The sequence below is a fragment of the Ceratotherium simum genome, chromosome 11 (assembly GCF_057802395.1).
Source record: "Ceratotherium simum simum isolate JZ-2026a chromosome 11, ASM5780239v1, whole genome shotgun sequence".
Classification (NCBI taxonomy): domain Eukaryota; kingdom Metazoa; phylum Chordata; class Mammalia; order Perissodactyla; family Rhinocerotidae; genus Ceratotherium; species Ceratotherium simum.
This window is the reverse complement of record NC_141910.1, coordinates 23,859,978-23,887,537: the sequence shown is the minus strand read 5'-3', so window position 1 is coordinate 23,887,537 and position 27,560 is coordinate 23,859,978. Positions and strand designations below refer to the sequence as shown.

At 42.3% G+C, this 27,560-nt stretch overlaps 2 protein-coding genes across 6 annotated transcripts in view; one reads left to right on the top strand and one right to left on the bottom strand.

Annotated features, from left to right (window-relative positions):
• Nucleotides 1-699: 699 nt before the first annotated feature.
• LOC101395178 (Putative activator of 90 kDa heat shock protein ATPase homolog 2) lies at nt 700-26,210 on the top strand. 4 transcript variants are annotated; one of them, XM_087436703.1, is made up of 10 exons: nt 700-856; nt 2,201-2,391; nt 19,679-19,764; nt 21,631-21,745; nt 22,801-22,889; nt 23,597-23,713; nt 24,392-24,493; nt 25,073-25,124; nt 25,274-25,414; nt 25,821-26,210. In XM_087436703.1, the coding sequence occupies exons 1-10, from the start codon at nt 777-779 to the stop codon at nt 25,850-25,852; spliced, it is 1,005 nt and encodes a 334-aa protein (XP_087292829.1). In that variant the 5' UTR covers nt 700-776; the 3' UTR covers nt 25,853-26,210. The 4 variants fall into 4 exon arrangements, with proteins under 4 accessions (XP_087292829.1, XP_087292828.1, XP_004435706.1 ...); XM_087436702.1 differs by having other exon boundaries at nt 25,274-25,481; XM_004435649.3 differs by having other exon boundaries at nt 25,274-26,210.
• USP34 (ubiquitin specific peptidase 34) overlaps nt 26,130-27,560 on the bottom strand; it is a 243,433-nt gene continuing 242,002 nt past the window's right edge. For both annotated transcript variants that reach the window (XM_087436699.1, XM_087436700.1), the window contains one exon: nt 26,130-27,362. In XM_087436699.1, coding sequence (XP_087292825.1) covers nt 26,764-27,362 — 599 coding nt within the window. In that variant the 3' untranslated portion in view covers nt 26,130-26,763. The remainder of the gene's footprint in view (nt 27,363-27,560) is intronic.

The following is a 27,560-nucleotide window of genomic DNA, read 5'->3' as shown; positions in this document are numbered from 1 at the left end:
GTAAGGAGAGCGCGCACGGCGGAGACCACTTCGCACCGTGGGCGCTCCGACCTCAAGTCGGTCGCACAGCAAACAGGGTGGTGAAGTGCTTGGGTCGTATCCTCGGGGACCAGGGTCACTAAATACAATTAGCGCGGTCAGCGACAGGCTGCAGCCGCTTCCTGTCTGCATCCCCACTACCGCTCTCAGGCGCCTCTTACTCATCGCCCCGCTTGCTAGCACTGCGAATAACCATTGCAGTAATAATAATGAATCCCTGAGAGGAGCCTCGACCTTCCGCAGGGGGCCGAGGTTCCCCCTTCCCGGGTCCTTGCCCTTGCGAGTCCCTCAGCGGGGCCCCGGCCTCCCGATCGCCCCCCACTCCCCCCAGCCCGGTGTCTCGGACACCTCCCTCACCGCCCCCGGAGCCGGGTCTCCTGGGCCCCGACCTCCCCCGCTCCTTCTCCGCAGCCCCCGCCCCCCGACTCTCGGGCCCGACCCGCACCCCCCGCGAGCCCCGCCCCCGGGACCCCGCGCCCCCGCCCCGGCCTCCCGGGCGCAGACTCCCCCGCCTCCGGGCCCCGCCCCGCGCCCGGCCTCTCGGAACGCGGCCCCGGCTCCCGCTCCTTCGGAGCTCCGCAGCGGGGCGGGGCGGTGCAGGGGGCGGGGATTTCTGGCACTTTCTGGGCGCCGCGAGCGCTCTGATCCCGGGCTCGGGGGCCGGAAACGTCGGCGGCCGAGTCTCGCTGCAGCCGCCGCCGCGGCCCTGCCTTGTTCTCCGCCGAGGCCGCGCAGACATGGCCAAGTGGGGCCAGGGCGACCCGCGCTGGATCGTGGAGGAGCGGGAGGACGGCACCAACGTGAACAACTGGCACTGGTGCGGCGGGCGCGGCCGGGGCCCGATGCGGCTGCCGGCCTCTGCCTCCGGAGCCGCCGGGCGGGACGGTGGGGACCCTCTGCAAGCCCCCGGCGCCCCGTGCCCGGGGGAGGGGTGGCGGGTCCCTCGGGGCGCCTCCCGCGCCGTGAGCATCCCTCCGTGGGGCGGGGGCCTGCACAGGTGCAGAGGATTCCCCCTCCGCTCCCCCAGCTGCCTTAAGAGCGGCTCCTCGTTAGTCTCAGGGCTTGGGAGTGCCCGTTGAGTCTGGGGACCTGGGATCCTATCTGCACTGCTCTGGGACTTCCCTTTCCTCTTTTTGAAAGTTGGGTTGGGCCCCAGGAATGACTTCTGACCTCGCTCTTCAACTTTGACAGTCTGTGACCTTAAGAGCTTCCCTTCCCTTACCCCATTCCCACACCCAACCCTCTTGATGTTTCTGGGAGTTAAAAGGGAGCTAGAATGTGTGTGTGTGTGTGTGTGTGTGTGTGTGTGTTTTGGTATGAATGTAGTGGAAAGAACAGGAATTGGGATCTCAACTCGACGTCTAACTTGATGGACTTCTGGTGAGCCCTGCTTTCTAGGAGTCTGAACAAGTTACCCATCCTTTGTGTACCTCATCTGGAACATGGGCTGTTTCCTGCCTCCCTCTCTCCCCCAGAGCTTCAGGAAGCGATGCTCTCTGTCCTGCTCCTCAGAGGGCTGTGGTACTTCAAGCCCATAAAGGTGTTGCTTAGGCAGGTCCAAGGCAGAGCAGAGCTGTCAGCCTGTGAGGGGATCCTTTACTGGGGGAGCCCTGGCCTGGGCTCAGCTCAGAAGAGCTGATCTCTCCTTTCCTAGCCCTGTCACCATGGACACATCATGGACTTCTCTCAGCTCCTTTCCACTCCCTAAAATGGGAACATTATTTGGGAAGATTGCATGAGCTAATATATATGTGAAAACACGCGATAATTTGTCTGATTATGATTAAAATTGTTTCAGTTATTACTGTCTTTTCTTAGGAGTAATAACTACTTTATTACTCAAAGCTCAGGCTTTGCCCATCCATTTCCAATGGGTGAGATTGCTAGACCCCCTTCCCCTAAAATGAGCCTGCGTTTTTAAGCCAACGGTGGATAATAATATCTCAAGAAACTGAGTAGGAGGATTAAAAGATATATGACAGAAAGCTGGTTTGAGAAGCAAGTTTGTAAGTTTGAGGGTGGCGGGTCTCTCAAGGCCGCTCGAGAGGACTCTGGCTGATCTGATCTGGGCAGGGCCTGGTGTTACCTGCTGCCCCAGGCCGGGTATGTGGAGATTAGCTGGGGCTTCCATTCATGGCTCTGCCCTCCTGGTCCCTGGCAGGACAGAGCGAGATGCCACTGGTTGGTCCAAGGGGAAGCTCCGCGAGCTCCTGGTGGGCATCGTCGTGGAGAATGAGGCTGGCCGCTGCGAGATCAGTGAGCTGAAGCAGGTGGAAGGCGAGGCTTCCTGCAGCAGCCGCAAAGGAAAGCTGATTTTCTTCTATGAGTGGAACATCAAACTGAGCTGGAAAGGTAATGGGGCCTCAGGGTTCAGGTAGGGCTGGAGGTAGCCTTGGGGCGGAGTTGGTTGATTAGTTATTCATTCCTTCGGCAGATGGATAGTTTTAGAACTCCTGCTGTGGGCCTGGCACTGACTGGCCCCTGAACTGGTGTTCACAGTTCCAACACCCTTACCGCACCTGGAGTTCTTTGTCCCACAAGCAGGGGGCTCCCTTTCTCCCAGCACTCAGAGCTGCTCAGAGCTCTTTGCTCTCAGCTGGACTCTTGTCTGCCCGGCGCTGATGAGTACTAGGGTTTCCTGGACCTGACGTCTGGAGCACTCTGTCCCCAGATAGCTGCCTGCTGGCTCCTTCTGCTCCTTTAGGTCTTCGTCATGAGCGAAGCCGCCTGTCTCCATCCTATAAAAATTGCAGATTCCTTCCTTGTACGGTCTTCCTTGCCTGCTTTATTTCTCCCCACAGCATTGATCTTTGGTATATTATATGTGGTTACTTAAGTATTTTGTTTATTGTTCTGGTTCCCCTTCTTCCCCCTATTCGTCAGGGCATAGATTTTTTAAAATATCAGCTTTATTGAGATATAATTCACATACCATACCATTCACCCATTTAAAGTATGCAATTCAGTGGTTTTCAGTATATTCACAGAGTTGTGCAGCCTTCACTACAGTCAATTTCAGAACATTTTCATCACTCCCAAAAAACCCTGTACCCATTGGCAGTCACTCCCTCAGTCCTCGGCAACTGCTAAACTATTTTCTATCTCTATGAATTTGCTTATTCTGGACGTTTCATATGAATGGAATCACAGTGTATGTGGTCTTTTGTGACTGGCTTCTTTCACTTAGCGTGTTTTCAGGGTTCATCCATGCTGCAGCAGGCTTCATTCCTGTTTATGGTTGGATATCCTCTTGTACAGATACAGCGTGTTGTGTTTATCTCTTCCTCTGTTGATGGATGTTGGGTTCTTTTCACTCTTCCCGTCTTTTGGTCAAGGATTGATTGGTTTTGTTTCCAGGCCCAGATCACTGTCTGGAATGTTATGTGTTCGTTGAATGAATAAATTTCTCTCGTGGTGCCTAGCTCCTGGCTGGGTACACAGTCTATACTCAATAAATACTTGCTGAAATAACCACAGATGTGAAGACGAAGGGGAAAAGGAAGAGGAGGAGAGAGGGAGAGATCTGGTTCTAGAGGATTGCACTGTGTTAAATTTTGGGCCTCAGCCCAGGAATCAGCTCCTTCCTTGAGAATTGGGTTAGAGAGACGCCCAGTAAGCTGGCCTTGGGCCTCTATGACCTGCCCCCACCCCTCCAGGACAGGGCTCTGAGGGCCCAGCGGAAGCTCATGACCTGGTGTCTCATCTGTCTTCCTTAGCTCAAAGCAACAACCAGTTCCTTTGCAAGATAAAACCCAGCCACTTCCAGGCAGCAGCCAGAGGGCAGGCTAAACAGGGCTTGTCCTAACCCCTTGTGCTTTCTCCCTAGAGGTGAGTCCCAGAGGTGGCAAGTGGGACCTCCTGGGGAGGAGGCAACACTCTGGTCTTGTTTTTCTTTTTTTCCATTAAATTTTAATTTAATTTTTCCAAGCTTTATTGAGATATAATTACGTAAGTTTAGGGTGCACAATATGATGATCCGATATAAGAATATATTGTGAAGTGATTACCACAATAAGGTTAGTTTACACATCCATCACCTTGTATAGTTACAATTTTTTTGTGTGTATGTTGAGAACTTTTAAGATTTACTCTCTTGGCAACTCTCAAATATACAGTACAGTATAATTAACTGTAGTCACCGTGCTGTACATTACATCTTCAGAACTTATTTATCATGTTCTGAAAGTTTGTACCCTTTGTATCCTTTGACCTCCTTCACCCTCCTCCCCTGCAACCACCAGTCTACCCTCTGTTTCTGTGAGTTTGGTTTTTCTAGATTATACATATAAGTGAGATCATATAGTATTTGTTTTTCTCTGACTTATTTCACTTAGCATAATGCCATCAAGGTCCATCCACGTTGTCACAAATGGAAGGATTTCATTTTTTTTATGGCTGAATAATAATATATATATAATTACACACACACACACACACACACACACACACACACACACACACTACGTTTTCTTATCCATTCATCCATCGATGGACACTTAGGTTGATTCCATGTCTTGGCTACTGTAAATAATACTGCAGTAAACAAGGGGGTGCAGATATCTCTTCAAGATAGTGATTTCGTTTCCTTTGGTTATATACCCAGAAGTGGAATTGCTGAATGATATAGTAGGTCTTTTCCATAGTGGCTGCACCAGTTTACATTCCCACCAACAGTGCACCAGGGTCCCCTTTTCTCCACATCCTTGCCAGCTCTTATCTCTGTTGGATAATAGCCACTCTAACAGGTATGAGGAGATATCTCATTGTGGTTTTGATTTGTATTTCCCTGATGATTAGTGATGTTGAACACCTTTTCACGTACCTGTCAGCCATCTGAATATCTTTGCATAAATGTCTATTTAGGTCCTTTGCCCATTTTTTAAAGGGGATTATTTATTTTTTGCTACTGAGTTGTATTAGTTCCTTATATATTTTGGATATTAACTCCTTATCAGATAAGCTTTGCAAATGTTTTCTCCCATTCAGTACATTGTCTTTTCATTTTGTTAATGGTTTCTTTTGCTCTGCAGGAGCTTTTTAGTTTGGCCAGTCCCACTTTATTTTTGCTTTTGTTGCTTGTGCTTTTGGTGTCATATCCAAAAATCGTTGCCAAGACCAATGTCAAGGAATTTTTCCCCTGTGTTTTCTTTTTTTTAATTGATGTTTTAATAGTTTTTAACATTGTGAAGGTTTGGGTTGTACATTTTTGTTTATCCATCACCATATATATGTCTCCCTTCACCCGTTGTGCCCACCCCCCACCCCCCACCCCCATTGCCCCTGGTAACCACAATACAGTTTTCTCTGTCCATGAGTTGGTTTATATTCCACATATGAGTGAGATCATACAGTGTTTGTCTTTTTCTTTCTGGCTTACTTCACTTAACATAATACCCTCCAGGCCCATCCATGTTGTTGCAAATGGGACGATTTTGTCTTTTTTTATGGCTGAGTAGTATTCCATTGTATATATATACCACATTTTCTGGATCCAGTCGTCAGTCGAGGGACACTTAGGCTGCTTCCACTTCTTGGCTATAGTGAATAATGCTGCAATGAACATAGGGGTGCATAAGTCTCTTTGGATTGTTGATTTCAGGTTTGTTGGATAGATTCCCAGAAGTGGGATGGCTGGATCATAGGACATCTCTATTTTTAATTCTTTGAGGAATCTCCATACCGTTTTCCATAGAGGCTGCACCAGTTTGCATTCCCACCAGCTGTGTATGAGGGTTCCTGTTTCTCCACTTCCTCTCCTACATTTGTTGTTTTTTGTCTTGGTGATTATAGCCATCCTAACAGGCGTGAGGTGATATCTTAGTGTTGTTTTGATTTGCATTTACCTGATGATTAGTGATGTTGAACATCTTTTCATGTGCCTATTGGCCATCTGTATATCTTCTTTGGAGAAGTGTCTGTTCATTTCCTCTGCCCATTTTTTGATCGGGTTGTTTGTTTTTTTGTTGTTCAGTTGTGTGAATTCTTTATATATTATGGAGATCAACCCCTTGTCAGATGTATGTTTTACAAATATTCTCTCCCAGCTGGTGGGTTGTCTGTTCATCTTGATTCTGGTTTCGTTTGTCTTGTAGAAGCTCTTTAATCTGACAAAGTCCCACTTGTTTATTTTTTCTTTAGTTTCCCTAGTCTGGGTAGGCGTGTCATCCGAAAAGATTCCTTTATGACCAATGTCAAATAGTGTGTTGCCTATATTTTCTTCTATGAGTTTTGTAGTTTCAGGTCTCACCTTCAGGACTTTGATCCATTTTGAGTTAATTTTTGTGAAGGGCGATAGCAGATGGTCCACTTTCATTCTTTTGCATGTGGCTGTCCAGTTTTCCCAACACCATTTATTGAAGAGACTTTCCTTTCTCCATTGTACGTTCTTAGCTCCTTTGTTGAAAATTAGCTATCTGTATATGTGTGGTTTTATTTCTGGGCTTTCAATTCTTTTCCATTGATCTGTGTGTCTGTTTTTGTACCAGTACCATGCTGTTTTGATTACTATTGCTTTGTAGTATGTTTTGAAGTCAGGGATTGTGATGCCTCCTGCTTTGTTCTTTTTTCTGAGGATTGCTTTAGCAATTCAGGGTCTTTTGTTGCCCCATATGAATTTTAGTATTCTTTTTTCTATTTCCGTGAAGAATGTCATTGGGATTCTGATTGGGATTGCATTGAATCTGTAGATTGCTTTAGGTAATATAGACATTTTAACTATGTTTAGTCTTCCAATCCACGTGCATGGGATATCTTTCCATTTCTTTATGTCATCATCGATTTCTTTCAATAATGTCTTGTAGTTCTCATTGTATAGGTCTTTCACCTCCTTGGTAAGATTTATTCCTAGGTATTTTATTCTTTTTGATGCAATTGTAAATGGTATTATCTTTTTGAGCTCTCTTTCTGTTAGTTCATTATTAGCATACAGAAATGCAACTGATTTTTGTACATCGATTTTGTACCCTGCAACTTTGCTGTAGTTGTTGATTATTTCTAATAGTTTTCCAACGGATTCTTTAGGGTTTTCTATATATAAAATCATGTCATCTGCAAATAGTGAGAGTTTCACTTCTTCCTTACCTATTTGGATTCTTTTTATTCCTTTTTCTTGCCTAAGTGCTCTGGCCAAAACCTCCAGTACTATGTTGAACAGGAGTGGTGAGAGTGGGCAGCCCTGCCTCGTTCCTGTTCTCAGAGGAATGGCTTTCAGTCTTTCCTCGTTGAGTATGATGTTGGCTGTGGGTTTGTCATAAATAGTTTTTATTATGTTGAGGTACTTGCCTTCTATTCCCATTTTGTTGAGAGTTTTTATCATAAATGGATGTTGTATCTTGTCAAATGCCTTCGCTGCTGCTATTGAGATGACCATGTGATTTTTATTCTTTGTTTTGTTGATGTGATTTATCACATTGATTGATTTGCGGATGTTGAACCATCCCTGTGTCCCTGGTATAAATCCCACTTGATCATGGTGTATTATCTTTTTAATGTATTGCTGTATTCGGTTTGCCAATATTTTGTTGAGGATTTTTGCATCTATGTTCATCAGCGATATTGGCCTGTAATTTTCTTTCTTTGTATTGTCTTTGTCTGGCTTTGGTATCAGGGTGATGTTGGCCTCGTAGAATGATTTAGGAAGTGTTCCATCTTCCTCTATTTTTTGGAATAGTTTGAGAAGGATGGGTATTAAATCTTCTTTGAATGTTTGGTAAAATTCACCGGAGAAGACATCTGGTCCTGGACTTTTATTTTTTGGGAGGTTTTTGATTACTGTTTCAATCTCTTTACTTGTGATTGGTCTATTCAGATTCTCCATTTCTTCTTGGTTCAGTTTTGGGAGGTTGTATGAGTCTAAGAATTTATCCATTTCTTCTAGATTGTCCAATTTGTTGGCATATAATTTCTCATAGTATTCTCTTATAATCCTCTGTATTTCCGTGGTATCTGTTGTAATTTCTCCTCTTTCATTTCTAATTTTATTTACTTGAGCCTTTTCTCTTTTTTTGTTAGCAAGACTGGCTAAGGGTTTGTCGATTTTGTTTATCTTCTCAAAGAACCAACTCTTTGTTTCATTAGTCCTTGCTACTGTTTTTTTGGTCTCAATTTCATTTATTTCTACTCTGATTTTTATTATTTCTCTCCTTCTGCTGACTTTGGGCTTTGTTTGTTCTTCTTTTTCTAGTTCTGTTAGGTGTAATTTAAGGTTGCTTATTTGGGCTTTTTCTTGTTTGTTAAGGTGGGCTTGTATCGCTATGAGTTTCCCTCTCAGGACCGCTTTTGCTGCATCCCATATGGTTTGGTATGGCATATTTTCATTTCCCCCCCCGTTTTCTTTCAGGAGTTTTATGGTTTCAAATCTTACATTTAAGTCTTTAATTCATTTTGAGTTCATTTTTGTGAGTCATCTAAGGTAGGGGTCCCGTTTCATTCTTTTGCATGTAAATATCCAGTTTTCCCATGCTGTTTAATGAAGAAACTGTCTTTTACCCATTGAGTAGTCTTGCTTCCCTTGTCAAATATTAGTTGACCGTATATGCATGGGTTTATTTCTGGGGTCTTGATTCTGTTCCATTGATCTGTATGTCTGTTTTTATGCCAATACCATACTGTTTTGATCACTATAGCTTTGTAGTAAAGTTTGAAGTAAGGAATTGTGATGCCTCCAGCTTTATTCTTTCTCAGTGATTGCTGTGGCTGTTCCAGGTGTTTTGTGGTTCCATGCGAATTTTAGGATGGTTTATTCTACTTCTGTAAAAAATGCCATTGGAATCTTGATAGGGATTGCATTGAATTTATAGACAGCTGTGGGTAGTATGGACATTTTAACAATATTAATTCTTCCAAGACATGAACATAGGGTATCTTTCCATTTATTTGTGCCTTTTTCAGTTTCCTTCATCAGTGTCTTATAGTTTTCAGTGTACAGATCTTTCATCACCTTGGTTAAATTTATTCCTGAGTATTTTACTGTTTTTGGTACTGTTGTAAATGGGCTTGTTTTCTTTACTTTTTTTTTTTAGATAGTTTATTGCTAGTGTATGGAAATGCACCTGATTTTTGTATGTTGACTTTGTATCCTGAAACTTTACTGAATTCGTTTATTAGTAATAACAGTTTTTTGATGGAGTCTTTAGGAGTTTCTATATATAAAATCATGTCATCTGCCAACAGAGACAATTTTATTTTTTCCTTTCCAATTTGGATGCCTTTTATTTCTTTGTCTTGCTTTGTTGCTGTGGTTAGGGCTTCCAGTACTATGTTGAATAGGATTGGTGAGAGTGGACACCCTTGTCTTGTTCCTGATCTTAGAGGAAAAGCTTTCAACATTTTGCCATTAAGTATGATGTTAGCTGTGAGCTTGTTGTATATGGCCTGTATTATGTTGAAGTATATTCCTGCTATACCCAATTTTTTGCAAGTTTTTATCATGAATGGGTGTTGACTTTTGTCAAATGCTTTTTCCACATGAATTGAGATGATCATATGATTTTTATCTTTCATTCTGTTAATGTGATGTATCACATTTATTGATTTGCCTATTTTGAGACATCCTTGCCTCCCAGGGATGAATTCCATTTGATCATAGTGCGTGATCATTTTAATGTGCTGTTGAATTCTATTTGCTATTATTTTGTTGAGAATTTTTGCACCTATTTTCATCAACAATATTGGTCTATAATTTTATTTTCTTGTGGTGTCCTTGTCTGGCTTTGGTATCAGGGTAATGCTGGCCTTGTAAAATGAGTTTTCGCATGTTTCCTCCTCTTCAGTGTTTTGCAAGAGTTTGAAAATGATTGGTGTTAATTATTTAAGTGTGTGGTAGAATTCACTAGTGAAACCATCTGGTCCTGGGCTTTTCTTTGTTGAGAGGTTTTTGATTACTGATTCAATCTCCTTAATCTTAACTGGTATGTTCAGATTTTCTAACTCTTCATGATTCAGGTTTGGTGGGTGATAGATTTCTAGGAGTTTATCCATTTCTTCTAGGTTGTCTAGTTTGTTGGCCTATAATTGTTTGTCGTATAATAATCCTTTATATTTGTGTGGTATCAGTTGTAATGTCTCCTCTTTCATTTATAATTTTACTTATTTGGGTCCTCTTTTTTTTTCTTGCTTAGTCTAGTTAAAGGTTTATCAATACTGTTTATCTTTTCAAAGAACCAACTCTTAGTTTTATTAATCTTTTCTGTTGTTTTCTTATTCTCTATTTCATTTATTTTTGCTCTAATCTTTATTACTTCCTTTCTTTTTTTAATTGAGATAGTTGACATATAACATTATATTAGTTTTGGGTGTACAAAATAATGATTTGCTATTTGTATACATCGTGAAATGGTCACGACAATAAGTCTAGTTAACATCGATCACCAGTCGTTTATTGTTGTTAGTGCTGTTGAGTCACTTCTGACTCCTAGGCAACCCTATGTACAGTGCAGTGGAGCCCTGCCTGATCTTTTTTTTTTATTGCTGGGAAAGATTACCCTGAGCTAACATCTGTTGCCAATCTTCCTCTCTTTTTTTTCCACCTCCCTAAAGCCCCAGTACATAGTTGTATATTCTAGTTGTAAGTCCTTGTAGTTCTTCTGTATGAGCCACCGCTACAGCATGGCTACTGACAGACGAGTGGTGTGTTTCACGTCCAGGAACTGAACCCGGGCCGCCAAAGCGGAGCACGCCAAACTTTAACCACTAGGTCATCAGGGCTGGCTCCTGCCCCATCTTTTTATGCCATCCTCTCACTTTCTGGTGCTATATCAGATAATGCTCCGTTGCTGTTTGTAGGGTTTTCATGAGTTTTGTAGGGTTGCATTGTTTCGGAAGTGGGTGGCCAGGTCCTTCTCCCTAGTGTGGAAGCTCCACTGAAGCCTGTCCACCATGGTGACCCTGCTGATGCTTGAAATACTGGTGGCATAGCTTTCAGCATCACAGCAACACACAACTGCCACGTTATGACAACCGACAGGTAGGTGGTGTGGTTCCCTGACCAGGAAATGAACCCCCGCAGCAGTGGTGAGAACACTGAGTCTTGACCACTAGACCTCAAATTTTTCTTTTTTTCTCTTGATGAGAACTTTTAAGATTTACTTTCTTAGCAACTTTCAAATATCCAAAACATAGTGTTATTAAGTACAGTCACCATGCTGTACTTAATAACAACATGACAACCGACAGGTAGGTGGTGTGGTTCCCTGACCAGGAAATGAACCCCCGCAGCAGTGGTGAGAGCACTGAGTCTTGACCACTAGACCTCAAATTTTTCTTTTTTTCTCTTGATGAGAACTTTTAAGATTTACTTTCTTAGCAACTTTCAAATATCCAAAACAGTGTTATTAAGTACAGTCACCATGCTGTACATTACATCCCCAGGACTTATTTGTTTTGTGACTGGAAGTTTGTACCTTTTGACCCCCTTCACCATTTGGTTCACTACCCCCTCAGCCTCTGGCAACCACCAATCTGTTCTCTGTATCTGTGGGTTTTTTTTTTTTTTTAGATTCCACATATAAGTGATATCATACAGTATTTGTCTTTCTCTGTCTGACTTATTTCATTTAGCATAATGCCCTCAGTGTCCATCCATGTTGTCGCAAATGGCAACATTTCCTTCTTTTTTATGAATGATATTCCATTATATATGTGTGTATATATATATACACACATACCGCATTTTCTTTATCCATTCATCCATCAATGGAAACTTAGGTTACTTCCATGTCTTGGCTATTATAAGTAATGCTGCAATGAATATGAGGGTGCATATATCTTTTTGAAGTAGTGTTTTCATTTCCTTTGGATAAATACCTAGAAGTAGAATTGCTGGATCATATGGTAGTTCTATTTTTAAATTTTTTTTTTTTTTTTGTGAGGAAGATCGGCCCTGAGCTAACATCTGCCAATCCTCCACTTTTTGCTGAGGAAGACTGGCCCTGGGCTAACATCTGTGCCCATCTTCCTCCACTTTATATGGGACGCCGCCACAGCATGCCCTGACAAGCGGTGCATCAGTGTGTGCCCGGGATCCGAACTGGTGAACTCCGGGCCGCCGCAGCAGAGCGTGCACACTTAACTGCTTGTGCCACCAGGCTGGCCCCAATATTTTTAATTTTTTGAGGAACCTCCATACTGATTTCCGTAGTGGCTACACCAATTTACGTTCCTACTGGCAGTGCACAAGGGTTCCTTTTTCTCAACATTGTCACCAATACTCATTATCTTTTCTTTTTGTCACCAATACTCGTTATCTTTTCTTTTTGATAATAGCCATCTAACAGGTGTGAGGTTATCACATCTCATTGTGGTTTTAATTTGCATGTCCCTGATGCTTAGTAATGTTGAGCACCTTTTCGTGTTCCTGTTGGACATCTATATGTCTTCTTTGGAAAAATGTCTATTCAGATCCTCTGCCCATTTTTTAACCTGTTTATTTTTTGTTCTTGAGTTGTATGAGTTCTTTATATATTTTGGATATTAACCCTTTATCAGAAATATGATTTGCAAGTATTTTCTCCCATTCAGTAGATTGCCTTTTCATTTTGTTGATGGTTTCCTTTGCTTTTTAGAAACTTTTTTTTTTTGCTGAGGAGGATTCGCCCTGAGCTAACATCTATTGCCAGTCTTCCTCTACTTTGTATGTGCGTCGCCACCACAGCATGGCTGCTAATGAGTAGTGTGGGTACGTGCCCGGGGACTGAACCTGGGCCACCGAAGCAGAGTGTGTTGAACTTAACCACTAGGCCACGGGGCCAGGCCCCAGAAACTTTTTAATTTGACTAGTCCCACTTACTTATTTTTGCTTTTGTTGCCTTTGCTTTTGGTGTCAAATCCAAAAATCGTTGCCAAGACTAATGTCGAGGAGCTTACTGCCTGTGTTTTCTTCCAGGAGTTTTATGGTTACAGATCTTACATTCAAATCTTTAATTCATTTTGCGTTAATTTTTGTGTGTGATATAAGATAGTGCTCCAGTTTAATTCTTTTCTTGTGACTACCTAGTTTTCCCGACACCATTTATTTAAGAGACTGTCCTTTCCCCATTGTATATTCTTGACTCCTTTGTTGTATATTAATTGACTATATATGTGTTGATTTATTTCTGGGCTCTCTATTCTGTTCCATTGATCTAGGTGTCTGTTTTTATGCCAATACCACACTATTTTGATTACTGTAGCTTTGTAATATAGTTTGAAATCCGGAAGTTTGATATCTCCAGCTTTGTTCTTTCTCAAGATTGCTTTGGCTATTTGGGGTTTTTTGTGGTTCCATACAAATTTTAGGATTGTTTGTTCTATTTCTGGGAAAAATGCCATTGGAATTTTGGTGGAGATTGCATTGAATCTGTAGATTGTTCATTATTTTGTTTCTTTTGCTAACTTTGGGCTTAGTTTGTTCTTCTTTTTGTAGTTCCTTGAGGTGTAAAGTTAGGTTCTTTGAGATCTTGTTTTTTTTTCACTTACTTGATTACTGGTTTATTATTAAAGGATATAACCCCAAAACAGCCAGATGGAAAAGATGCATAGGGCAAGGCATGGGGAAAGGGTGCGGAGCTTCTGTGCCCTCTTCAGGCATGCCACTCTCTCCAAATCTCTATATGTTTACCAACCTGGAAGCCCTGAGATCTTTTTTTTGGTGGGGGGGCCAGTGAGGAAGATTTTCACTGAGCTAACATCTGTTGCCAATCTTCCTCTTTTTTCCTTGAGGAGGATTGTCCCTGAGCTAACGTCTATGCCAGTCTTCCTCTATTTTGTATGTGGGATGCCACCACAGCATGGCTTGAGTGGTGTGCAGGTCCGTGCCTGGGATCTGAACCTGTGAACCCCATGCCGCTGAAGCAGAGCACGTGAACCTAACCACTACACCACTGGGCTGGCCCCTTTTCTTTTTTCCTACATGTATGTGTTTATTGCTACACACTTTTCTCTTAGGACTGCTTTTGCTGCATGCCATAAGTTTTGGTCTGTTGTGTTCGCATTTTCATTTGTCTCAAGATATTTTTTTTTATTTTTGTGAGGAAAATCAGCCCTGAGCTAACATCTGTTGCCAATCCTCCTCTTTTTTGCTGAGGAAAGTTGGCCCTGGGCTAACATCTGTGCCCATCTTCCTCTACTTTATATGGGACTCCGCCGTAGCATGGCTTGGCAAGCAGCATGCGCGCCCGGGATCCGAACCTGCGAACCCTGGGCCACCGAAGTGGAGTGCGCGCACTTAACCTCTGTGCCACTGGGCCGGCCCCTGTCTCAAGATATTTTTAAAATTTTCCCTTTGATTTCTTTGAGCCATTGGATGTTCAGGACTGTTTTGTTTAATTTCTATGTATTTGTGAATTTTCTGGCTTTCCTTTTGTTACTGATTTCTAGTTTCACACCATTGTAGTTGGAAAAGATACTCATTATAATTTCTGTGTTTTTGAATTTGTTGAGACTTGTTTTGTGGCCTAACATATGATTTATCCTAGAAAATGTTCCATGGGTGATTGAGAAGAATGTGTATTCTGTTGCTGATGGATGGAATGTTCTCTATATGTCTGTTAGGTCCATTTGGTATATAGTGTTGTTCAAATCAGCTATTTCCTTATTGATTTTCATCTGGATGATCTATCCATTGATGAGAGTGGTGTATTAAAGTCCTCAACAATTACTGTATTGATGTTTACTTTTCCTTTTATTTTTTTTTTTTTATAATTTTATTTATTTATTTATTTTTTTTCCCAAAGCCCCAGTAGATAGTTGTATGTCATAGTTGCACATCCTTCTAGTTGCTGTATGTGGGACGCAGCCTCATCATGGTCGGAGAAGCGGTTCGTCAGTGCACGCTCGGGATCCGAACCCGGGCCTCCAGCAGCGGAGCGCGAGCACTTAACCGCTAAGCCACGGGGCCGGCCCTACTTTTCCTTTTAGTTCTGTTAGTATTTGCTTTATATATTTAGGTGCTCTGATGTTGGGTGCACAAATATTTACAATTGTTATATCTGCTTGATGAATTGATCCCTTTAGCATTATATAATGACCTTTGTTTCTTTTGACCATTTTTAGCTTAAAGTCTATTTTGTCTAATACAAGTATAGCTACTTCTGCTTTCTTTTGGTTACCATTTGTTTGCAATATCTTTTTCCATCCCGTCTCTCTCAGGTTTATGTGTGTCCTTAAAGCTAAAGTGAGTCTCTTATAGGCAGCATATTGTTGGATCTTGTTGTTGTTGTTGTTTTTTAATCCATTCAGCCATTCTCTGTCTTTTGATTGGAGAACTTAATCCATTTATGTTTAAAGTAATTATTGATAGATAAGGACTTACTATTGCCATTTTGTTAATTGTTTTCTGACTGTTTTGTAGGTCCTGTGTTTCTTGCTTTCTCTTTTGCCATCTTCCTTCGTGATTCATCCCTTGTTGTGGTATCCCTTTATCGTAATCTTTTGTGTATCTAGTACAGGCTTTTCATTTGCGGTTACCCTGAGGCTTACATAAATATTTTATATTTATAACATCCTATTTAAAATGATCACAACTTAACTTTGATAGCATACAGAAATTTATACTCCCCCCTCACATTTTAGGTTATTGACGTTACAGTTTACATCTTTTTTATATTGTGTATCCAATAACAAATTATTATAGTTATGGTTATTTTTAATACGTTTGTTTTTTAACTTTTAAAGTAGAGTTGTAAGTGAATTAAGCACCACCATTGCAATAATAGATAATCTGACTTTGACTATATATTTACTGTTATCAGTGAGTTTTACACGTTCGTGTGTTTTTATGATGCTAATGAGTATCCTTTTATTTCAGCTTGAAGAAGGCCTGTTAGCTTTCTTGTAAGGCAAGTCTAGTGGCAATGAACACCCTCATCTTTTGTTTGTTTGGGAAAGTCTTTATCTCTCCTTCATTTCTGAAAGACAGTTTGCTGGGTATAGTATTCTTGGTTGACAGTCATTTTTTTCCTTTTTTTTTTTTTTTTTGTGAGGACGATTGGCCCTGAGCTAACATCTGTTGCCAATCTTCCTCTTTTTGCTTAAGGAAGATTGTCACTGAACTAACATCTGTGCCTGTCTTCCTCTGTTTCGTATATGGGACACTGCCGTAGCATGGCTTAATGAATAGTGTGTAGGTTCACGCCTGGGATCCGAACCTGAGAACCCCAGGCGCTGAAACGGAGCACATGAATTTAACCACTATGCCACCGGGCTGGCCCTCTTTCAGTATTTTGAATATATCATCCCACTCTTGGCCTGTCAAGTTTCTGTTGTGAAATCTGCCTTTAGCCTTATGGAAGCTCCTTTATATGTGATGAGTCGCTTTTCTCTTGCTGCTTTCAAAATTCTCTCTTTGTCTTTGACTTTTGACAGTTTAATTATAATGTGTCTTGGTGTAACCCTTTTTGGGTTCAACCTATTTCAGGGTCTTTTGGTCCTCAAGAATCTGGATGTCCATTTCTCTCCCCGGGTTAAGTTTTTGACCATTCTTGTTTTGTTTTGTTTTTTGTGTGTGTGAGGAAGATTAGCCCTGAGATAACATCCATTGCCAGTCCTCCTCTTTTTGCTGAGGAAGATTGGCCCTGGGCTAACATCCGTGCCCATCTTCCTCTACTTTATATGGGATGCCGCCCCAGCATGGCTTGACAAGTGGTGTGTTTGTCTGCACCTGGGATCCGAACCTGCAAACCCCGGGCCGCTGAAGCGGAGTGCATGAACTTAACTGCTACACCACCGGGCTGGCCCCCTAGACCATTATTGTTTTAAATAGACTTTCTGTTGTTTTCTCTTTCGCTTCTTCTGGGATTCCCATAATGCATATATTGTTTCTTTTGATATTGTCCTTTAGGTCCTGTAGGTTTTCTTCATTCTTTCTTCTTTTGTTCCTCTGACTGGAATAATTTCAAATAACCTATCTTCCAGTTCACTAATTCTCTCTTCTGTTTGGTCAAGCTAATTGTTGAAGCTCTCTGCTTAATTCTTAAGTTCAGTCATTGTATTCTTCAGCTCTAGGATTTGTTTTGGGTTTTTTTTGATGGTTTCTATTTCTTTGTTGAACTTCTCATTTTGTTCATGCGTTGTTTTCCTAATCTCATTTAGTTTTCTGTCTGTGTGTTCTTGTAGTTTACAAGAACTTAAATTAAAACTTCTTTAAGAGGTTTATTCTGAATTCCTGGTCACATAGTTCATAGATATTTATTTCTTTTGGGTCAGTTACTGGAGCTTTATTATTTTCCTTTGGTTGTGTTATGTTTACCTGATTCTTCATGAGCCTTGATTCCTTGCATTGGTATCTGCATATATAAGTAAATGGTCTCCTCTTCCAGAGTTTACAGGTTTGCTTCAGCAGAGAAAGACCTTCACCATTAAGCTCAGCTTGGGTTACTGGGCAGGTCAGCTAGTAGCATCTATGGGCAGGTGGGGCTTGCTGTCAGGGTCTCTAGTGGGTGGGGCCACTGCCCTTGCTCTGTGGTTGGGGGTGGGGGTTACTGCTGGCTGGGCTCTGTGGTTGGGAGAGTCTGCTGGCTGGGCTTCATGTTCAAGCAGGGCTGCTGGGGGGGCTCCCTGATCGAGCAGGGCTGCTGGCTGTGCTCCACGGTCACATGGAACCACTAGCTGGGCTCTGCAATTACTTCTGGTGAGGCAGGGTCACTGGCTGTGTTCACTAGCAGGGCAGTGGCACTAGTTGTACTCTGTAATTGGGCAGGGCTATGGGCTGGGCTCAACAATTGCTCCTGATTGGGCAGGGTCTCAGGCTATGCTCCCTGACCAGATGGTGCTGCTGGCTGGACTCGTTCAGGCAGGGCTGGAGGCATGATTGTGTGGTCAGACCTGGCCTCAGGCTGTGATCTGCGATCAGGTGGACACACAGACTGTGCCCCGAAGTTGGGCAGGTCTGCAGGTTTGGATTCCTGATCAGGTAGGACACTGGCTATGCTCTGCTGTTGAGCAAGGTTGCTGGCTGGGCTCTCTGGTCGGAAGGGTCCTCCAGCTGTATCCTGCAGTTCGGTGACTAGAGACTGCTCTGCGGTTGGGTGGGGTCACTGTCTGGGCTCACTTTCTAGATGAGGTCACAAGCTGTGTTTAACAATAGAGGAGGGCTGGGCCTGCCCAGTGGCGCAAGCGGTTAAGTGCTCGTGCTCCGCTGCGGCGGCCCGAGGTTCGCTGGTTCGGATCCCGGGGGCACACCGACGCACTGCTTGGCAAGCCATGCTGTGGTGGCGTCCCATATAAAGTGGAGGAAGATGGGCATGGATGTTAGCCCAGGGCCAGTCTTCCTGAGCAAAAAAAAGAGGAGGATTGGCAGATGTTAGCACAGGGCTGATCTCCTCACAAAACAAAAACAAAAACAAAAACAAAAAACAATAGAAGAGGGCTGTAGGCTGGGCTCTGAGGCTGATTAGGGTCACCGTTCAGGCTCCGTGGTTATGCAGGGCCAGAGGCTATGCTCAACAGTTTGGCAGGGCTGGTGGTTTGGCTCCCTGCACAAGTGGGGTTGTAGGATGGGCTCTGTGGCTGTCTAGGTTCTCTGGTCAGGCTTCCTGGATGGTCAAGACTGGAGGCTATGCTCAGCAGTTGAGCGGGGCTGTGAGTTTGCTTCCTTCACTAGGTGGGGTGGTAGAATGAGCTTCACAGCTGGCTTCAGCCAGTTGGCTGGGGACACAAATTGGGCAGAATTGCCAACTGATCTCCCTGGCCAGATAGGGCTACCAGCTTGGCTCTGCAGATAGGCAGAGTCACTGACTAGGATCTCTGCTCACGTACTGCTGCAGGGAGGAATGTCATCCACCAAGATTTGAGCACTGGTTGCTGAAAGCCCTGCCCCTCTTCTCTGTCTCTGATTCCCAGTGGTCCCTGTGAGGTGAGACCCAAGTTGCCCTCTCAGGAAGCATCCCACAATGCTGGAGGACCTGGATGTCCACCTTGTGTTCTCTTTTCCCACTGGAGAAACCACAGGGGGGCTCTCTCAGTGTGGCACAGGGCTGGCCCGGGGGAGGGGCGGTGTGGTCATAGTGTTAGCACTCCTCATACCCTTCTGATGCAGTCCTTCTCTGTCTCTGTCCAGGAGGGTGCATCAGCCTCACCTCTGGGTTCTGGGATTTGCACAGTGGTGTCTTGTCTATGGCTAGCTGCTAGTTGGTCTTCTGAGGGGGACTGAAGTCAGGAATAACCTATGTCACCATCTTGATGTTGTCACTGAAATCAACATTCTGGTCTTGAAAGAAATCCAGCTGCATGGAGTCCACACAGAACTTCCCCAAGCCACAACCTCCCTCCCCTCACTCTTTCCATGATCAGAACTCATTGTTCCTTTCTGTCCTCCCGTCCCTTTTGTGATTCCTCTTCAAGATAACCCTTTATCCTGCTTTGACCTGGTAAAGAATATTGGGGGATGAAAAAAGAAACATTGGTTACAGACCCACTTACTCCAGTCCCATGCTTCCACCTGGCATTGGCAAGGTTCTGTCCCCACCTTTCTGGGTTACTTACTTCTGATGTGGGCCAGGAGAACAGGGCCAATTTTGGCACCTGTGTGGTGGTAAAGCCTTGAGCTTGCCTTGTTGCCAGCTGTGGTGGCATCCTGTGAGGAGGGTGGGCTGTTCAGTTAGGCAGAGCAGTTTTGCATAAACCAGTTGTGACTTTGTCATTGAAGAACACATTTTGCTCATTTTAGGTATAATTAAAGAATCTGGTGCAAAGCACAAGGGGTTGATTGAAATACCCAACCTTTCTGAAGAAAATGAAGTAGATGACACCGAGGTGAGGTATCTGATGGAGTTTCTTTCTTTCTTTTCTTTTTTTTTAAATCAAGCTTCTGTTATGGATGTTGGTATTTGAAAAACTTTCTCAGACTGTGTGATTCCTGTGCAGTAGCTTTGGTTAATTGTTGAGGGCTTGTTTGCCAAGAAGGATTGCTGTGCTGTGGGGGCAGCATGGGGTGTGGCGTGGAGTGGTATAGGAAGAAGAGTAAGCCCAGGAAGCCCTAGACTGCCCCACAGACCAGGTGTGGGGCCTGGGTAGGTGACTGCACCCTCCAAGGCCTCCTTATCTGTGAAACGGCGTTAATTCATCTTTCAGGGCTGTTATCAGATAAACAAGAGTGTATGTACTGTAAAGTGCTCAGGCAGCACGCACAGCATGGTGAATGGGAATTTGTTTCTCCTCCCTTGTATCTTTGCTGTTTCCCTTTAATAGTGGAAACTCTCGTCTTTTAGCTGTGATCTCCCTTGGTTATGTCTCATGGTTTTTCGTAAACTAGTTAGTATTGTTGCCTTTTGACCAGCTCCCCTAGTTCTCTTGGGAGATAGAGCCTTGTGTAACTCCCAAGCTTGGTTTTCGGTTAGTGCCCTCTTTAAGCTGAAAGCTTGTTCTCGGGAGAGACCATTTGTACAGCAGCTGTATTTTCCAAAGGAAGATATTTTGATTTGTGCATGTATTCAATGTGAAGTCTTTCAAATATATAAAAACTAAGTCATAAGGAGCAATGTGTCTATGACTCGCCTTTATTAAAGGTTATAAAATACCATAAAAGTGGGGCTGTCTCAGACACCTCTTGAGACATGTGTTTGCTATACTCAGGGGCTGTGATTTCACTTTGCTGTATTCAGATCCATCAGCTGAGAAGTTTTTCATCAGCATGTTAAACTGGTTTTTTAGATTCAACCCTTGGTAGCGTTATGGAACAAACTCTTTAGATTGGAACTGGGACTTGGGATCAGGCTCAGCTCTACTGAATCATAGGGACGCTAAATGATTTCAAACCAATACATCTTTTCATTCTGAGAAGACCACAGAGGCATCCCCAGAGCAGCATTTTGATGGTTCCCTCTCCGTCTCCCCACTTCTCCCTCCTCTCTCCTCCTACCCTTTTCCTCCCTCCTTTCCTCCCTCCCCCTTCCCAGTTCTCCTCCCTGCCAAAAAAGTGTAGCTTAAGGCCATACTATGTGGGAACTTGATTTTCCTAATTACACTGGCTTTTGGGTTCTAGACCAGCGCTGTTCAATAGAAATATAATGCAAGCCACTTATGGAATTTAAAATTTTCTAGTAGCCATATTAAAAAAGTTAAAAGAAACAGGTGAAATTACCTTTAATATTTTTTATTTAACCCAAAATATAAAAAATATCACTTTAACATGTAATTAATATCAAAATTATTGAGATTATTTTACATTCTTTTTTTGTACTAAGTCTTCAAAGTCTGGTGTATATTATTTTACACATAGCACATCTCAAATCAGACCAGCCACATTTCAGATGCTCAATAGCCACATGTAGCTAATGGCTACCATTCTGGACAGCGCATTTCTAGACCCTGATAAAAAGCCATAGACTTCATCATCAATATAATACACATATGATACATATACACATAAAATTTTCTATCAAATTAAGAGATTCACATTCTAAGAAGTCCATTCAAGATTTGGCCACCAACCCAGTCAATGGACCCTTGATTAAAAAACCCTTACATCTTCTCAAACTATGTGGAGAAACCTGTTACATCTCTCTCACATCCACTTCTCCTTCCCGCACCATCACAGTTCTTCTCTCATCCTTATGTCCCAATGTTGTGGGAATACATCAAACCAGATTTTTCTTAGGTTTGTATTTTTCTGATTTGTAGGTGAACGTGAGTAAAAAGAAAGGAGATGGGGATATACTGAAGGATCTTATGAAAACTGCAGGCACCGCCAAGGTCAGGGAGGCCCTTGGAGATTACCTGAAGGCACTTAAGACTGGTAAAGAAGGCATCCCTTGTGAACCAGAGGGTCCCTTTTCTGTTTACCCAAGCTATGAACTGTGGTCTAGATTCCCAGGTTAGGCTGATGTCTAAGGCTCCAGAAACAACTCTTTATGCTGCAGGATAAATTGTAGCCTGAAGGTTGAGGGCTAGTTATGAATAAGACCATATTAAGTGATTATCAGTATTGTACATAGCATGAACCATTTTGCCTACAGGGTTGTTAATAGTAGTTTTCTGGAATGATAATTATTTAATCAGTTCTTTGTATAATTACTTGTTTAATGTCTGTCTTCCCTGCTAGTATATAAGCTTCATGAGGGCATGGAAGGTGTCTGTCTTGTTTACTGCTTTCTCTCCAGCACATAGTAGGTGCTTAATAAATCTTTGTTGAATGAATGAATGAGTAAAAGTGACTGCAGGTATTACAGGTGTAGTTGAGATTTATCTAGATAATCCCTATACTGCATGGAGGTGAGGTTATTGTCTTCCTTAAATTAGAGAAGTTACCTGCCAGGCAGAATGGCCAGCAGGGCCTGTATGTCTGCACCACATCCCTGGACTCTGCTACCTGAGTATCTAGCTGTTGGCATAGATGGGTTTAGGGTTGTCATTTTTCCCACGAGACCACACATGTGGCTGGCCCACAGGCTTGAATACTGTGAGACCAAGCTTTGTGAGGGTGGTGGTGAAGCAATGAGAAAGTGCCTGGTTTTAATGGTAGGTGAAGGCCATAAAGCTACTAGTAGTTAGTTATATAAAACTCAGCTTTTTGGAAAAGAACACTTGAAAATTTTGCTATTTTATCAATGACTAGATAAAAGTGAAGCATTTGGAAAAAAATAAAAGGCATTTGTTGCGGTGGAACTCATGTTGTTAGTTTTATATGTAAGAACACGGAATGGCCTTGAAATTCTCAAAATGATAGGAATTCTTTTTGAAAATATCAGTTCTTTTATTTTCTTATGTGCTGTTTTGGGTTTCTGCCTTACTGTTTGTGCTGAAAAGGAAAAAGTTCTCTATTAAAACCATTTCCCATATGTTTCTTTGTAGAATTTACAATGGGAATGATTTTACCAACGAAAGGTATGGCAACCCCGGAAAGGACTGTCAAAAGGAAATTGAGTGAGAATACCTTGCAGGTATGACCTCTGGTGGCCAACATGTAGGGAGGGGGAAAAGGAAGTGCTTAATGAGAATGCTTCAAAGCTCTCAACAGCCTTTCGATGATGGAGAACTGTAAAGGATAGCAAGGAGGGCTAGTTAATCCATCCTTGCATCCCCTGCCTTTTTTTTGAAATGATGAAATTAGACTTGCATCCTTGATGGAAGGGAATGTATAAACAGGCCTTTTTGTGGGCTAACTATTGAATTTAGTTCAAAACAGTGTTCTAAAGGCAATGTCCTTTGGTAGGCAACAGATTACAAAACCAGGTGACTTTGAGGTTCACATACCAGAATGGAAGAACCTTCTCTCCAGACTTTTGGATTGAGAGGTTTTAGATCCTGTTCTTGGAATCTGGTGGTGGGAAATTGACACCCTTTGGCCTTAAGAAGTGCTGTTGTCCTTCATCTGCTTATGTTTATGCCTTCTGGGCCATGTTTACATGTCTAAGTAGGATTTGAGTGTTAAGCCATAGCCTGGGGAGTGGAACAGAGCTAAAGAGCTCATAGGAAGAACTGCTGTTTTCAAAGTAAAGACCAGGACTGGTGGTGCTATAACGGCTTTTCATGCTATTTCCATGTGCCTGAAGTAGTAGTGTGGAATTTGGGGCATTTGGTGTTTTATCAAGTGTTTTGGTGTTTTTATTACTGGCATGCTAATTATCCTTTGGAACCTCTTCTTAAGATTCAGGCCTCATCTCCAGTGGCATTGGGTGTGAGGATTCCCACTGTGGCATTGCACATGACGGAACTGTTTGACACAGCTGTAGAGCAGCTGTACAGCATCTTCACTGTGAAAGATGTAAGTTACTTCTCAGGCTAGGATCTTAATTGCTGACATGGGGAGAAAATGTGCCACTCAGAACTGGAGCTGGTTTCTCGTTTCCTCTATGGCCCTGTTTTTCTGATTGAAGGAATCTAGAATGGTGGTGAGAGAAGTCTTTAGGATAGCTTCTGAAAAATTTGAGGGGGAGAAAAGATGGGCATTTGGGGGGAATATATCAGGATTTAGGGGGATACACTAATTTACTGAGTTTTCTCCCTGTGAAAGAGAGGGAAAGAGTAGAGAAAACTGTAAGTAAAAGCTACGTATTCAGGATTAAAAAAAAAAAAAAAAAACAACCCCAGGGGCCAGCCCGATGGCGCAGTGGTTAAGTTTGGGTGCTCCACTTCGGTGGCCTGGGGTTCGCAGGTTCGGATCCTGGCTGTGGACCGACACGCTACTTGTCAAGCCATGCTGTGGTGGCGTCCCACATATAAAGTAGAGGAAGACGGGCATGGATGTTAGCCCAGGGCCAGTCTTTCTCAGCAAAAAGAGGATTAGCAACGGATGTTAGCTCAGGGCTGGTCTTTCTCACACACACAAAAAAAGCAACAACCCCAAAGCACAGTATTTGTTGTATTAATACTTTACATTTAGGTTAAAAAGGTGATAGCACATGCTGGAATAACATGTCTACTGTATGTTTTGCTTGGTTAGCTGGTGCAAAAATTTTCTAAATCTCCTGCTGTATTAGAAGCTGAAAAGGGAGGGAAATTCCAAATGTTTCATGGGAACATCACCGGTGAATATATAGAATTGGTACGTAATCTTATAGTTAAAGAAAAGTTAAGCTGGGACTGACTTTTCTTTCCATTATTATTGGTTTTTTATCCATGCTGTTTATAACTTGCTTTGAGTTTTTAATCTGAGCTCACAGAAACTTGAGAACTTTATAAAAAAGTTGGTAACAAGTAATGATAAAAGATGAAGCCTTAGTTTTCACAGTAATTGTGCAAATGCTTACAGTTTTAGAAGAAACAAGTGTTAATTCCTCCCAACTCTTGATCTAGAAGTTTCAGGAAACGTTTCTGCCTCCTAAAACACTAGGGTCTGCATTGCCAAATGTCAGTTGCCTTATCCTTGACATCAGCTCAGTTCTGGTTACTAATGTTACTACACTTTTGTCCCTGATATTACTGCTGTTACAGACATTTTGGCATTAGGGACAATGAATTCTCAATGGTGCTGGCATATAAACTGGAAAATGGGACTGTATGTTGTTCATTGATTACTTTTAGTATGTAGGGGTTTTAATGAAAGGATTTGGTGTTTTTCTGTGTTGTAGCACTGTAGAAAGTTTAAAAAGATGTTTTCAGTGGAATTTCACCTTTGTTTCAGTTAACAAATAAAAAGATCGTCATGAAATGGAGATGTCGGAACTGGCCAGAAGGTATGTTCTTAGTATCCTTTGTTAGTTCTAAGAGTCCAAAAACACTCAAGCTGTTTTTTTCCCCCACTGTGAAAAGCAAGAAGTAGTACTGTAAGGATAAACATTCCTTTTCATAATGCAGTAATAAGCTTCCTATTTTTTTTTTCCAGAACACTATGCAACAGTTGCACTGAATTTTGTGCCTACTCTGGGGCAAACAGAATTACAATTGGACTGTAAAGGAGTTCCTGTCTGTAAAGAAGAGAATATGAAATTCTGTTGGCAGAAGCAGCACTTTGAAGAAATAAAAGGTTTACTGCAGCTGACCACCCTAAATGGTTGAATTAGAAGATTTTATAAGGGCATTACTGTTTGTTTGTAAGCAGAAAAAGTGTCAAGTTTACCTCTTCCCTGTTATTCCTTTTAAAAAAGAAAACAGAAACTCTTAATTTATATTGGATGAAATCCATGAACTTATACAGAATTTAAAGTATTGTTTGAATCTTTACTATGACTAGACTGCATTGAGTTAAAAGCAGCAAATAACCAGTTACCTCCCATAGATGCTCCTCTGGGAACAGGTTTGAGTCCCTGAGTACAGATAGTTGAAGTTTCCCAGGCTAAAACTTGTCCTAGCAAGCTTACTTTCAGCTGTAGTTTTAGTTCAGGAAGACAAAATAAATGGCATGTTGATACTATTCTTTTATTTTACCACAGGGCTTTTAAGGTGCCTAGCCCTTAGACAGTGAAACAGTGGCATGTTGCATTCAGAAGCCTGTTGAAGTGAGGGCGAGTTGGCTATATTGTTACACTTCTCCCTGCAACAGTTATCCACTTCTCCCTGCAACAGTTATCCACTTCGGGTGGAGAGGACTGAAGAGAACTGAAAAGTCTATGGGGATGTTACTTTTTGGACTGCCACTAAATAAATACTTCGAATAAACAGATATGATGGGTAAGTGCTTCCCCCCATTCAGTTTTCTCATTACTTTCATCTGAGAAGAGTGAAGCAACTATGTAAACAAATGAAAAGTCATCACAATCAGTTTAATTAAGTGCACAGAATAGCAATCAGTCATGTCAATAAAAATAAAACAATTATTTTTACATCAAGTGTGCTTTATTTCCTCCACAGGTATTCTGTTAAATAAAGCACCATTTATATATACTGCCAGGCCACAGCTAAAGAGGATTCTTTACAGAATCAAATTTCTTGTGGTTGTTCCGTATACAAGTAAACTTAATTTTGATAATAAGAACCACAGCGATCGGAGGCAATCTGCCTCTATTATAAGGTACAAAACTGGCACAGAGGACACCATATTATACACAGTAAAAATGCTATAAGTTTAAATTACATTGTACAGGGCCAGGGAACCCTGTTCCTCCCAGACAGCCATATTAAATGAAAGCCACTACAGTGAACTCTTAATTACATAAAACATATCCATTATCTGATTGCCCTTTAGAAAGTATACTGAAGATGCAAATTTTTTCATCTGGAGTTCTGCCTGACCAAGAATTAAGCCTATAAATCTATCTTGCCATTCAAGCAGAGAGCACTGGACAAACTGAAGCACAAAAACAGAAATAAGCAAAACTTATACAAACAGCATTGTGGGGAGGGGGGACCTTAAAAGTAGACATGCTACATCTAATGTCAAGAAGCAGCTTGGTTTCCTTTGCCAGATATCCTTGTGACCACATGGATCGTAGATTCAATGGTCCTACAGAGGGTATCTAAAATGTCATGTTGCTGCATGTGACTAAAGAGTCCTCTGGAATGGCCACAACTGAGTGATAAAGCAGCCTCAGGGTCCTGGGAGGGCAAAGCTGGACCATCACAGCTTCTCAAGTCAGCTAAGTCAGACAGAACTGCGGAGATAGAAGTAGAAGGGAACTCGGATTCTTCCTCAGCTAGGTTAGAATCCTTGGAACAGTGGAGGTCTTTAAATTCTTTACAATCTTCAAATCTACCATTGTTGGACTGTTCTTCTGTGTGCTGTGATCTGATGTCTTCTGAAAACGAAGATGGAACTTCCATTCGGTATTCTTTAACAGAACTATTTTCAGGGGAAGGAAGATCTTGCTCAGTTCCTGGATCAATAATTGAGGAGTCTCTTGTCTCATTGTCTGAAGTGCTAGTTGGGGTCAGGACCTCCCTGGTTTCTGTTTTCAGGTCACTGATGCAGCTGTCTACAGTGTGCTCCTCATCACTGCTTACACGCCTTCTTTTAACAGGAGTCGCCCCTTCATCATCTGTGAAAATGAGTATCAAAACAAATTTTCTGAAAGGAGTCATTACAATCACATTACACTGGGGTGTTTGTGGGAAATTTCGTTTTTACCATTTATATTTAGGAGCCCTAATGAACATACAGCTATTGTAAAGTCAGTTACACCAACTGTATTCTTCCCTTCTCCCACCCTCAAAGTAATATTAGTCCATAAAGCTAA

Coding starts and splice junctions, on each gene's coding strand:
- LOC101395178 (XM_087436703.1), top strand. CDS start 777: ATGGCCAAGTGGGGCCAGGGCGACCCGCGCTGGATCGTGGAGGAGCGG. Junction 2,392..19,678: donor CATCAAACTGAGCTGGAAAG/GTAATGGGGCCT, acceptor TGCTCATTTTAG/GTATAATTAAAGAATCTGGT. Junction 25,125..25,273: donor ATGTCGGAACTGGCCAGAAG/GTATGTTCTTAG, acceptor TTTTTTTTCCAG/AACACTATGCAACAGTTGCA.